The 13,910-nt window shown below is 38.2% G+C and overlaps 1 protein-coding gene across 1 annotated transcript in view; it reads left to right on the forward strand.

Moving 5' to 3' along the window:
* pth2ra (parathyroid hormone 2 receptor a) overlaps nucleotides 1-13,910 on the forward strand; it is a gene marked incomplete in the record, with an annotated part of 54,996 nt that overhangs the window by 29,954 nt on the left and 11,132 nt on the right. The window contains 4 exon segments of the mRNA XM_014024865.1: nucleotides 576-636; nucleotides 1,426-1,492; nucleotides 7,438-7,532; nucleotides 10,385-10,523. Coding sequence (XP_013880319.1) covers nucleotides 576-636; nucleotides 1,426-1,492; nucleotides 7,438-7,532; nucleotides 10,385-10,523 — 362 coding nt within the window.

Consider the following 13,910-nt stretch of genomic DNA (forward strand, 5'->3'; position numbering starts at 1 on the left):
AAACTATGACATTTATAAATGTATGAATCATATGGTGAAAAACTTGACTTTGAAAAATAAATCTGTTCTTTTTTCTCATAAAAGGCTAAATAAAACTAAAATATTRGTGGTAATTTTTGACTGTGTAACTTAAACAATGGCACCGCATATAAACGTACCATAACATGTATTTTTACAGAAGTGGAACACAAAACCCTCTTGGCAGGCATTAGGTAAAGACACTCGCACTGTGTTAGGGAGTAAAATTGCTGCTTCTTTTGAGACGTGACAGCCATCGAGGCTGGCGGACAGGAAGTAGGTGTGTCGACTTGTTTCAGGGTGTAATTATGTGTGTTGGCATACCATCAGTGTGTGGGATTATCTATAAACTAATGTATTACACTCTCTGAGGCGCTCTTATTTCCAGCTCACAGCACWTTGCTTTGATGAGTGTGATTTCATCATGAAGCAAGGCACTCACTCGTGTCTGCGATGACAGCTATCTGTACCCTCGCACCGTCACATGTAGGAACCGGTTTCATCAGGTGAAATCTCTGCGTCGAAGTCCCACAGCTCTGTGTTTGATGTCATCACAGGTGTGCCGGCTCTTTTTGTGGCGGTCTGGGCGATTGTCAGGGCGACGCTGGCGGATGCGAGGTAAGAGCACGTCAGATCCTCGGTGGCGTTAGAAGTCAGAACAGACACTAATGTGTCAATATTAATTTGAAACCTTTGAAACAGGCCAACCCCCATCGCCATAAATAGGCTTGAAAAGTAAACAAACAACAAAAGGACAATAATTAGTGCCTAACTGTTGTGACATTTGAGTCATCAGARGGATCCAATTAATCTTGCAACATTTAATGAGCAGCACAATTATGACTGAAAGCAGACACACAATGCAACAGGTGAGAGCTCTGGAATAAAGGGATGTCAAGAGATGAAGCTTAATTGAGTTTTATTGCTACAATCTCCACAGTACAACAGGTTGGGTGGAAAAGAACATCATTTCTCCCACTGTGGGAGAGAAAAAAATAATTTGTCTTTGAAGTTTTATGTCCTTGTGGGAAACCCTTCCAGTTGACTGAAACAAAATTGAAAATTTTACAGTTCATGTCATCAAAAAGACACKCTGGAAAAAAGAAAAGAATTGTGAAAAAGTACAAAAAGATTGTAATTTGAACAACACAAAAGGTAACGTTAGATCCACAAGTATCTTTCTTTGTGTTTCAATAAGTAAAAGAAAAATATTTTATTTATTCATAGGGCCACTTTTTCAGGGAAATTTAAATGTCTGCAGTTCTGCTTTTTTATATTTATTCAAACACTAAAAGTTTTATTGTACACGTATCAACTTTACATGTTTTCATTGTACTTTTCCAACTCAACATTTCTTTTTTTCTGCCACTCCAGCTTGAATTCTCTTGTGTTTTGTACAAACTGCAGGTGCTGGGAGTTGAGTGCTGGTAACATCAAGTGGATCTACCAGGTGCCCATTTTGACAGCAATAGGGGTGAGCATGTTGACGAAAAATGGTTCAAATCGGTCAAGTTAGCATGATATGAAAGATTTGAAGAAAAAAAAACGCAGTAAATTTAACTTTTATCTGTTGTAACTCCAGTTTAAGCGTAACAAATTCTCTCAAACAAACATTGGTTTGGTTTCTTTTGGTGTTTGGGAAGTAATGAAAKGTTTCTGATGGTATTTTCACTCATTCTTGCTACAAAAAGTCTCTACATGTAGACACTGTTGGCAGTAATATCAGGCCGGACCTCAGCAATTACACCTGCTGACAATTTACTCTCTAATTACCCTAACTCAACTTACTCCACAGAGAAGATCCAGGGTAACAAGCAGCTGAAATGGGCGAACTGGGCTCAAACTGTCATCCAGGGGGAACGCAGCGTCAAGCCACTCTTCTCAGGTTGTTGAGGTGGTTCTGAAATATGGGATGCCTTTCTTTGGAAGCAAACCCAGAACTTAGTAAAGGGGTGCAGTCCTCTCTGACCTGGGACTGCACTGCTATCCTCGGTCTATGGATTGTTTCTGTGCATGCACAAATTRTTCKGTGCAYSYGTGAGAATATCGAGACCCAACTAGCTCCATATCGTTTTGCTCGGACAAGTTAATAAAAACTGTTCCTGAATGCTCCTGAATTCCATGACTTCCTTTTTAAAGCAAACATCACTGGAACCTAATTAACTCTGATAGTTTTTAGTTGAACTCAATTTTAGGTCGTATTCAGACCTGACAATTTGCTCCGCTTTAAACGAACCAGAGTTAGTTTCCAGCGTTGGTCCGGACCTTTTGTGCAGGTGTGAATRCACTCAYRYGAACTCYGGTGMRGATCAAACAACCGGACCGAGACCTGCTTTTTGAGGTGGTCTCGATCCGCTTCCAAACGAACTCTGGTGCGGTTCACTTTAGTTCTCTTCTGGTGTGAATACAGACCGGACTCTAACCGAACCAACTGCATTAAACGTGCACCTTTTTGGACTTCACAGGCCACCGTTGCTGAGCTAAATAAACTGAAATCATACCTGTTTCGTCGTCTCCTGTTAGCAGCTCTACTGCCGGCATGTTGTGGGTCAGAACACGCAGAGCACCTCTTCTCCTTTGGGTTGCGGGACACATTTACTGACACTGCTCCAAAATTAGAATATCATCACGGAACCACCATTAAATTAGCTGCATCTGAACATTTCAAATGCTATTGCAGTTGTACTATCAGCAAAAATGTGCGCATCAGAACTGCAGCATGCAGGACTTCCTTGTTTTCTTCTGGATCTGTGGCTCAGTCCCGCCCCYGTCCTTTTTTTGTCCAATGGGAGCAATGATCGTCACACTCGTGGCTTTGTTTACAAGTTATAGTTCATTTGCAAAAAAGCACAATGTGAATGCAAACCGCACCAAACGAAAAAAAAAAAGTCCATTTTTGGTCCGGACCAAACAATTGGACCAAAGGACTTTCCTGGTCTGAATACACCCATAATAGTCTCTTGGTTATTCTAAAAAGAAAGCAGCACCTCAAAAAAATACGGACAAAAACAGCCATTAAAAAGTGATTTTCTCTTTTTATAAGAACATTATACAGATCTGATATTTAAAATGAAACATCCTTCTACTAAACGTACACCATAAATAAAAGATTGGAGACAGGATGTGTGTAGGCAAGTATCCTCAACAGAGACATGAAAAAAATAGAAATTCATAAAAATGCGCCCACGTTTCCAAAGTATACAGTATATGTGTCACAAGAAGAAGTGGCAGCAACAACCACTTTCATCTTACTTCAGGTAAAGTGATCWAATAGGCTTTACAGGTTGAAGCAATATTTTTGCTTCATTTTTCCCCCCATTTTCTTTACACTGTTTGCAGAAATCCTTCATAGGCCAAAAATTTCAGTGTTTAAACTTGTAGCAAACAGTTTAATTAAGAAAGGAGACGATGAAGAGGAAACCTTTGTTCAGTCGCTGACTTGCTGTGAACACGTTTCCRAAAGCTTTGAAATAATAACCAAACTTCTCACAAACCACACAGTTGTTGAGTGGACACTTCTGGCTCGAGTCGACGCAGTGTTCATGGGTAATTAAGTTACCGAACCAAGCAGAGACCGGAGAATTAAATGTCTCCTGCAGATTCTAATTACGGGCAGCGTTTTGGTGAAAACGCTCATGTCCTGCCGGCTTTAATGAATTATCTGTTGATAAGAAAGAAAASACGTCGTATTCTGAGCTCAGAAAAATTACAAGCGACCCGCAGCATCTTTAATGCCCTCTGCTGAAAACAGGAAGACGGACACAAATATTTCTGCCCCTTTTGTGAGTGTGTCTGAGGCAAACTGGACCGCTGGGTGGTTTTTAATTAAACTTCCACAAAGTGTTCATTGGATTAAAATAAACAGTTTTTTTAATGTTAATCCAGTGTTGAATGTCTGCCCTCACCGTATCCAACACAAAAATAACCAGTTTTACAGATATTAGGTAATAATTTCATTATTAACAACAAAACATACACTCTGAGCATGACATCTTATATAAATTGACCAAATTATTTTCCAAGTTTGACCAGAGGCCTGTTGCACAAAACTAGGATAAGAGATTAAGCCAGAATTTTGGTGCAATCCTGGATTAATTTATTAATGGTTCGCTTGTACAAAAGTAACAAGTCTGAAACTAGCCTGGTCCCGACCCAGTTTAAAGTGAGGATTATTTAATCTGTTTTTGGGCGGTAGGCAGTCGCTTTACTTTAAAAATTATCAGTGTAACAAAGTCTTTCAGTCTGATCCGATCAAAAAGTAATTTTGATTTTTGAGACTGATATACTGATCAAGAGCAGAATGTGTTGGATTATTAACCCTTTAACAGTCGCCCCTGAAATTCATTAAAAGCCTTTAGACATTTTTTTTATTTTTTTGTAAGGATGTCAAGTTAAAGATGAGAACTGGAGGAAATCATCTGACAACATGGTTTTCAAAACAAACAAACAAACAAACAAACAAACAAACAAACAAACAAACAAACAAACAAACAAACAAACAAACAAACAAACAAACAAACAAACAAACAAAGACTGTTAGCCTGGAAAATTTTCACTATTTCAAAACAACTCACTAAGTGCAATTCTGCATTGTTAGATTATTTCACTTTAGTTGAGGAGATTCAAACTATAATCTTGTCTTTCTTTAACTTATTTTAGATTACTATTTTTGCAGCGTTTGATTAAWAATCAGTGTGTTTCATACAATTTTTCAATGTTCTTGTGAACATATCTCCCTTAGTCTTTCTACTTTGTATTGAAATACTGCAGAATAAATATATACTGTATAGAATACATTAATATGACGTTATACAGTACTGACTGTCTATAAAACAAAACCTTTTACATCTCATAGCCACATAACACCTCATGTAGTAATAAAACAGGCTGAGAAACCCACAGAACAAGTTGCCTTCATAAACCTGAGTAACCAGTCACTGCTCAGGCTGAATAACACAAACTGATAAAAACTTTGATTTTGTTTTTGTGGCAGTTCCTACATGCACGGCACCATTARCATTTGCCTACACTACTTACTCCTGCCTGAAAGCCCTGGAAGTTTTGCATTTATGCAAAACATTTAACTGTTTTTTGCTGTTAATTGATGTTAATTGAAGTTAAGTGTTAAGTGTCTTTGCGGCCTCATCAACAGCATTTGTGTCTCTTTGATAAACTCACGTCTCGTTCACTCGYTCACGCTCTGGGTTAGGACTTTCTGTTGTGTGCATGCAGTATTTGCACACCTTGCTGGGGTAATTTTGGATGCACTATCTCACCTGAGGACACTTTGACATATGACGCTGCTGTAASCTGAATTGCTGAGCTTGTTGTTTCGCTGCCCCTGAAAGAAAATCTTTACTCCTGCACCGTCTTGCTGCGAGAGCCACTCTTGTAGTGAAGTCTGAATTAATCAATGCAGCTGCTTCGCAGCRTGCTGCACCTTGTTCCAGTACCAGTTAGCCACGTGATGATTTGTTTAACTGTCCAGGTGTGCCACACCTCTTAACTATTAGTTTTTAGATCACACAGAGTGGCAAACTCATAGGTCTACAATTGGTTTATTTCGGCTTCAAGTACTTTTGCAGCATCCTTGAAAGAGAACATGATAGTGTTGCTTTGTGATTGTGTTGTTGGTTCTGCACCCATCAGGCAGCTGTTGTGCGTCTTCAGAAAGCAGAACTTCAGGCTGCTCGAGGTCGGCCTGCAGCTATTTCGTCCACATCAGGGGTGGGCAAACGCTTTTCTCTAGCGGGCCCATTTTCACTTCAAAGGAATCAGAATTCAAACTGAAGCGTGGACTCGGTACGGTTTCCTCTTCTGTTATAACTGTAACYAAATTATCTTAAAAAAAATAAAGATTTTCTTTGTTTTCCTTGTGTGACAGCGTGTAGCTGGACACAAAACACTCAGATTCTTCCTCCTTCAAATTTAGCCTGAAAMCACACTTTTTCCCTTTAATCTCGGGGATGGATCGACATTGTTTTATTATTTGGTTCTTCTTTATACTGTGCTGATTCTTCCTTACAATATGTACAGTGACTTTWAGTGACCTGAAAGACTCATAAAAATGTGTAAGAAAAATACGTATTCAATAWACTGAAGTCGATATTAAGCCCATCACTGTTAAATAAAATGATTTTGTTGAAGGAATCAAACCATACAACACCAGAATTCTGGAACTGAGTGAGGTTTATTGTCACCGGAGCTGACAGGAAACCACACTGGTGAAAAACCAGGAAGTTAATCAATTTATACACCTTCTTCAATGCCTGCGTTCGCCCCCTACTGACCTACGGCTGAATCACAGGCATTCAGACAAAATTCTCACCTACTGTTCTCATAACGGTTGATTATGTGTTGTCATATAATTCGGACATGTAACTAATCTATTATCAGTCAAAACAGAATAGATTAAACATTATCAACATTATAAAAAGGAAAACCTAAAAATATAGTGTTGTGCTTTCAACATCAGTACTAACCTCTAATAGCTATAAATTTCTTCAAATGTATTTTCACCATTTTTTAACAATAACAAGGCAGATTTTTTTTGGCCTGGTGATGATACGGTTGTTGCATTTTTTTTTGTTGCCTGAACTGACACTTGTGATAGTAAATGGACGTCTCCCTAAAACAAACATTCAGAATATAGATGACCTCATGCATTCATTCATAGTGTGGTATTCTCAGCAGCACACTGATGCTTACTGAGAGAATCGGTGCAGAACTACTTTAGTCCAAAACATGGATGGAGGTTTGTTAAAAATTAGTARAAAGATGGAAGCACAAACTTTGTTTTTCTCTGTTTGCACTTGTTTCATCCCAACAACACATTTTCAGTTTAAAATGGTCTTTTTTTTGTTTTACATTTCCCTAGTACCACTGGTATTTTGTAAGTTTTCAGTCTACAAATGATATTCATGATTTTCTTTACGCTAAAAATGAAATACAGAAAAGTGCACCCAAAAAATGAAATACAGAAAAGTGCACCCAAAGTGTTCAATTATTGCTGAAAATTACATTTCAACACCTGACTGTTCAGAAACAGTGAAATAAATCTCTTTTTTTTTAGTTGTGACTGGTCTATGTTTTAATTTTATTTATTTTTCTTGACTATTATGTATTAATGATGAGTTTAAGGTTTACAGCCACAGGAAATGGATTCAAAATGATATTTTTTAGGGTTATTCCCCGAATTCTGCGTTTTCCTTCTCAAACTTTTGAGCCACAGCCAGTCTACAAACGTCAACGTAATCTTCAGGATGACAGATTATTTTGACCGTTTTTCATTCTTTCACTCTTTTTGTTACAGAATATTTTTTCAAATCAAAAGAGAAACAATTATTTTCAGATTTTTAATGCATTTGATGAGAATTAGGTTCAACACCAAGCATTTCTGTTTTTCTTCTTCTGTTTCAGCTCAACTTTATTCTGTTTGTGAATATTGTTCGAGTTCTGGCCACGAAGATACGAGAGACCAACGCAGGGCGATATGACACCAGGAAACAGTACAGGTTTGTGTTAGTGTGTGTCTAAAGTTTCATTTTTGTGTTTGGTGATAAAATCAAAAATATAAACTGTTTATTATTCCTATCAAGGCTCTGTCACATTATGACGTTTTAGACTACTTATGCCAACTTATGAAATTTGTTTTATGTCTAAATTACCAATAAAAGTTCTATATTTGATCAATTTTTTAACATTACAGTCTGTAAACACCTAAACAAGGCTTCCAATTAATTTTTTTATTTAATCTTCAATGTAGATGCCTTTAAAATTCTCATAAGTTGGCATAAACTTTCTAAAAAGTGTGACAGAGCCTTCAGATATCAATGGATCATTGTTTCATGCTTTGATAGGTAGAATCGAGAATCATTATAACAGATTATAGTTAGAATGACACATTTTTCATATTATAGTTTGATATTGTACTGATTTTTCAATATGATATATATATATATATATCTATCTATTTTAGTTGTTTACCTATTTTCACCTTTTTAACATAAAAAAATCACAATGTTTGAACAATAAGTCTGTTTTTTATGACATGATGCCGCATTTTGTTGTTTTTTGCCCTGGCAGCAGCAAAATTAGCTCAATAAATTGAGATAAAATGAKCTTGCACAAAAGTGAGAAACATTTCTCTGAAAACAGGCTGTCGCCTCTTGAYCAAAAGTTTGCAAATATCAGTAGGGGAGGGGGAATGCTGCTCCTTCCACTAAACAAAATGATGCCACTGATTTAGCATATCAGAAATGGTACCATGAAAAATGTTGGAGGTTCTGAAACAGTGAAGTTTTAAACATATCTTTTGATTTAAATGGTTTATAGGAAGAAGATCRGACTATAAAAACTAGGTAGAAAACTAAGATAGGTTCACTAATAACAGAAATTATATTTCTGTTATTGTTTTTTTCTTTTTTTTAGAGTAAAACTCCAACTTGTCCTCATTCTACTCCCCGTACAGCTACACCTACCAGTATAGACAGAAACACACACAAACACACTCATTTCCACATCTGCAATTATCTGTCCTGCTGGCATCGGTGTGTCAGATGAAAACATAATAATTATGGTGTATCATCCAAGAGGAGTGCAGTTCTGAACGCTGCGGGCGAGGACGCTTTATGTAGACGAGATGACGATTTGTCAGGACAGATGATGGTGATCAGGCGCAACAAAACGGAGGCCAAAGAACCGAGCCGAGTCCAACAGGTGTTATTAATTCTCAAACTCTAAAGTAGCGCGAGGCGGCTAAACAGGTACAGACAGGAAGGAGGTGAGCGAAACAAATTGTGACAAAGGTGAGGACTTTCAACTGGTCAGWGCATCACAGTTTTTTGTGTAGTTTACTGCTTTGCATTGGCAAAATGTTGTCTTTTATGTGAGCTCACCATACATTCTGTACCTTCCTCAGTAAACTTTACTGAACTTTAAAAAGAAAAAAATTGTGTAGGTCTTYTGGACGTGTTCTTCTCTAATGAAACGTTTCGTCTCTCCTCCAAGAGAGTATTGGAGGTGAAAATGAAGACCCCAAACCCAGACCTAAACCAGTGGTTATTCTGTATGTTGCGGGTGTTTCGGAGAAACTGAGACGTTTTTTTTCTAAACATGATGTCCCAGTGGCTTTCAAACCCCAAAACACATTACGGCAAAGGCTGGTTCACCCCAAAGATCCGGTGCCCCGGCACAAACAGAGCAATGTTGTATATGCTGTTAAGTGCCAGGAGGACTGCGACCAGTTATACATCAGGGAAACCAAGCAGCCACTGTTCAAAAGAATGTCCCAACACAGACGAGCTACATCTAATGGCCAGAACTCTGCAGTTTTCACTCATTTACAGGCCAGCGGTCACTCTTTCAGAGATGAGGATGTTCTCATTCTTGATAGAGAGGAACGTTGGTTTGAGAGAGGAGTAAAAGAAGCCATTTTTGTGAAAAAAGACCGTCCACCATTAAACAGAGGTGGAGGCCTCCGTTTTCAGCTGTCCCCCCTCCTACAGCGCTGCTATTGCCAGTATCACTCCACCCCCTGTTAACAATAGGTGTTAATTAGGTGTCAATGATAGCCATGTGATGTGAGTATCAGTCACATGGAGGCAGGGCTTAAAAGCCTGAATTTTGCCTGAAACTCTCAGACTGAAGAAGTCTCTTGGAGGAGAGACGAAACATTTCATTAGAGAAGAACCCGTCCAGAGGACCTATACAATTTTTTTCTTTTTGATTTTTTACCTGGATTACTGAGATGCATCAGGACATCTACTGAACTTTTCACAACATGCACATATTGGAACTGCGGCTCATCAGCGCCTGATCCTCTCCTCGCCGTAACCAATAATCTCACAGAGATCCAGGTCTAAAGGCCCGGCACCCAAGGATCAGTCTACTCTCCAGACTGTTCAACCCACCTCCACCTTCAGCTCTTCCTGGCTACCTCTTCCCTCTGGTCTCCACATCGCCACCAGAGTCCGAGCCCCGGGGAGGGGGAAGACGTTATTCCTAAAATCTAAGCTAATTGCTAGCTCACAGCAGTTTGCTGCACCCTCGTCTTCTGCCGGGGCTCGAGCGCCAAAGGACTTCCCATATCAATAAAACTGTTTACCTGCCCTCATTCTCTGTGTGAGTCTTTCCAGGTTGAAATAGTAAATACATTATTATTAGAATGTCTATTGTTTTCTTTAATACAGAATGTGTAGTAAAAGCACCACTTGAGAATAAATTAAACATTTTCTTAGCTTGTTCAGAAGCTACAATAAAAATATTAATTCTTTTATCTCCCTGTTATAGAAAGTGAAACTTAGGTGTATCCATGAATGTTGTTGATGATTAGATCGATCTTCCCACCTGTTGTGTATTTGTACAGGAAATTAGCAAAGTCCACCCTGGTTCTGGTGCTGGTCTTTGGGATCCACTACATCATCTTTGTTGGCATGCCTCACACGTTTGAGGGATCAAGCTGGGAGATCCGGATGTACTGTGAGCTTTTCTTCAACTCATTTCAGGTACTTTCTGTTCATGTTTTACTTTTGTAACATACTGTAATAATCAGCACYATGGGGGACCGAGCTTTCTGCACCATTGCTCCTCGTCTGTGGAATTCACTCCCAGATGATTTAAGGCAGGGGTGCCCAAACTTTTTCCCCAAGTGGGCCAAAAATGATCATCTATACGGGGCTGCGGGCCAAATGTAGTAACAGAATACATGAAATACAAATACTTTTTAAATAAAGTACTTTATTTTTAATGGTTAATCTTTCAGCCTATGGCCCACTTTGATTTTTAGTGAAGTCTGCCATACGCTCAAGCAGCAAAGTCTCATGGGACATTTCATAAATTGATAAAATATGAGTTTTTGTGGCCTTATAACGTGGGCAAATCTACATGTGTGGTTAAATCTAATGTAAATACCTCTTGTTGTTACTTGTGTTTCACGTTTCATGTTTAATATTAATATATCAAAGATAAAGTCAGCACCATCAGTGAAAACTATCCGCACTACAGTCCCTTATAGATTAAAAAAATTTATATACAATAAAAATACAAATCACAAATAAAATGAAAGGTGGCAGAAAGAAGGAAAAAAAAGTCTTATAGTATCTGCATCTATATTCATTTGACCAATGAATAAAATGACTTTCAGTGGAAATACTGTGTTTCTACATAGTATGATGGGTTACAACCTTGTAACTATACAACTGCTGGTGGGCTTGGTGGGCCAAATTTGGCCCGCGGGCCCCACTKTGGGCTCCTCTGATTTAAGGGAACCACAGATGGCTGAATCTTTCAAAAACGGACTAAAAACCTACCCGTTTTGCACCTTCTATGGCCATGTTTGATTTTTTTGTAGTATTTTGGGATTTCTGAATGTAAAGTGCCCTATAAATCAAATATATAATAACAACAACAACAACAACAACAACAACAACAACAATAACAATAACAATAATAATAATAATAATAATAATAATAATAAATAAATGTGTTTTCTAATTTGTTGCAATGCAAGCAGGGTCATCAACCAGGGGGTGCTAATGGGGGCTATGATCTTTAAATTAGTTGTCCCACCACTGTCCTTTTCCAGCTGCTAGTTTATCCCCCCCCACCATTAAATAGTAAAATGTCTTGGTTTCAACATTTCAGTTTATAAGATTTGCAACTTATGACATTTTTATTTTATTTATGTTACATAAAACATAAAAAACCCTTGCACCATGTTTTCATGCACTGAATCAGTTTGCAGATTTGGACTTGGTACAAAGGAACGATGATATAATTACAGGCTTCTCAGTGCAGCTGTGAACCATCATGTTTGGCACACCCTGAGCTCTCGGTGCCTTTTATTTGGTATTGTTTGTCCACATTTTATTGCACCCATTGGTTGTAACCGTAGCCACACTGCCAGACATAAATGAGCGATTCTCCCTTCTCTTCATCCCCCCCGACAGCTGTAGGTAGTCTGCACTCAAGGCTGTTTCTTGGCCGTCTCCGGTCAGATGCATTTGTTCCATCTGTTCTCTAACTTCATCAAGCAGAAGCGCTGGGTTTTGTGTCGCAGACGCCACACTGCTCCGTGGATGTTGATTTTGTGAATGTCAAGCTTGCACATTCAATTAATTATTCTGTTTTTACTGTTAATCAACAGGTGTCCTGGATACTGCCAGATTCGAAACACCTCACACAGACTAACAAAAAGAAAAGAAAAGAAGCAGACTAATGAAAAGGTCCAAAAAAAGAAAAAGAAAACACCCGCTGCTTCGCATTTTGATCACTCGCAGACCTGTTTCTGCAACAAATACAGAGAACATCTTTCATATTTGTGTCCACAGAAAGAAAGGTCTTCTTTTAAAAATCCTCACAGATGTGACTCATCTCAGAATTACATTTATTCGTGCAGAAAACAGACCAATATACTCTTTAGATTAAAAATGCTGAGAACAATTTTTTCCCTACAGAAAGTAATCGAAAGCTGAGATTATTCAGATGTCAAACAAAACTTTGCTATTACAGACAGTAATGTGATTGTTGTGTGCTCTCCACATGAYCAAAACAAATCTAAGGGTAAAAGAAACACGTTTTCCTCCTGATTGCRTTTCCCTGAGCTGCTGCTGCCAGAGAAATTGATTTCCGAAAATATTTCTGTAAGTTTTACAATTTGTTCTGCMGTGAATTACAGAGATGAGTTTTAAAGTGTGATGAAAGTCACTAACACAGCTACTGACAGAACTATTTAGGTACACAACGCCAAGACGTGGAGTAGTAGTGGACAGTTCAGTTCATCGCGGTGCMGATTCTTTTCAGTTTTTAGAAAACGGCACACATCTGTTTGCAAATTGCTTCATAATAATCATAGAGAGCCTCATTACGTTTCGCAAAACTTTCCTCTGCCAAGACAAGAGCCGAGGAGAAAGGATGTGATCATTATCTTTTGTCTGGAAGATAAAACTTGGTACAGACTTGTCGAGCAAGAAAAGAGCCAAAGATCACAAACGCTCTTTGTAGCTTTTACGTTCTCATTTCGTGCAGCAGGATGGAGCCAAAATTATCTCCGATGAATTAGTCTGGGTGACTGCCTGGATCAGAATTAATACTGCACTTTATTATGCATGAAAGAAGCGTGATATTGAAATTGATTTGATTTTCTAATTAAGCTTATCCAAAGTAGAATGAGCAATTTTATGTGTGAAGTTTGACGTGGCCTTTAATTCTGACTATAAACTTATAAATCAGAGTTGATTCTTTTTTTTTTTGAACAACACAAACTTAGTCAAAAGGAGCAGCATTAATGTTTTCATTGCCCACTGCTACACCTGAAAATGTGAACTTATGTCTGCAAGGACTTCTAGTCTGGTAATTGTTTGCATACGTTTATTACTAATACTCCATGTCAAACTCATTTTCCCTGAGGGCCACATGAGCGTTGTAATTAATGCTGATGTTTCATGTTTAACTTCAACTAAGAGTTTTAACACATTTTCTAATAAACACTGAAAAGTACCAAGTGTATGACTGGTTAAATCTGGCAAAAATAAATAACATTAAAAGGAAACGAGAGTTTTACTCACTGCTGAGTTGTGGTGTGTAGTGGCCATCTTGAATTCTGAACTTTCCCACTTTCTGACAGGGAATTCCCATGAATGAACAACATGCATTATGGGAGATGTAGTTTATGGTCGTACTGTGTTATCCAACTAAATTGTTCAGTTGCTTAAACTCAACAGCACAGGGGCAGGACAGGTATTATCTTTCACCTTTTAAATGTATTTATTTTTGTTCCATTTATATATAAATTTAAAGTTTACCATTGGTATAAGAAGCTATTTTCCTCCATCCATCAATCCATTTTCTTCCGCCTATCCGGGGTCGGGTCGCGGGGGCAGCAGCTTCAGAAG

This window comes from Austrofundulus limnaeus, unplaced genomic scaffold, assembly GCF_001266775.1.
Source record: "Austrofundulus limnaeus strain Quisiro unplaced genomic scaffold, Austrofundulus_limnaeus-1.0 Scaffold443, whole genome shotgun sequence".
Taxonomy (NCBI): domain Eukaryota; kingdom Metazoa; phylum Chordata; class Actinopteri; order Cyprinodontiformes; family Rivulidae; genus Austrofundulus; species Austrofundulus limnaeus.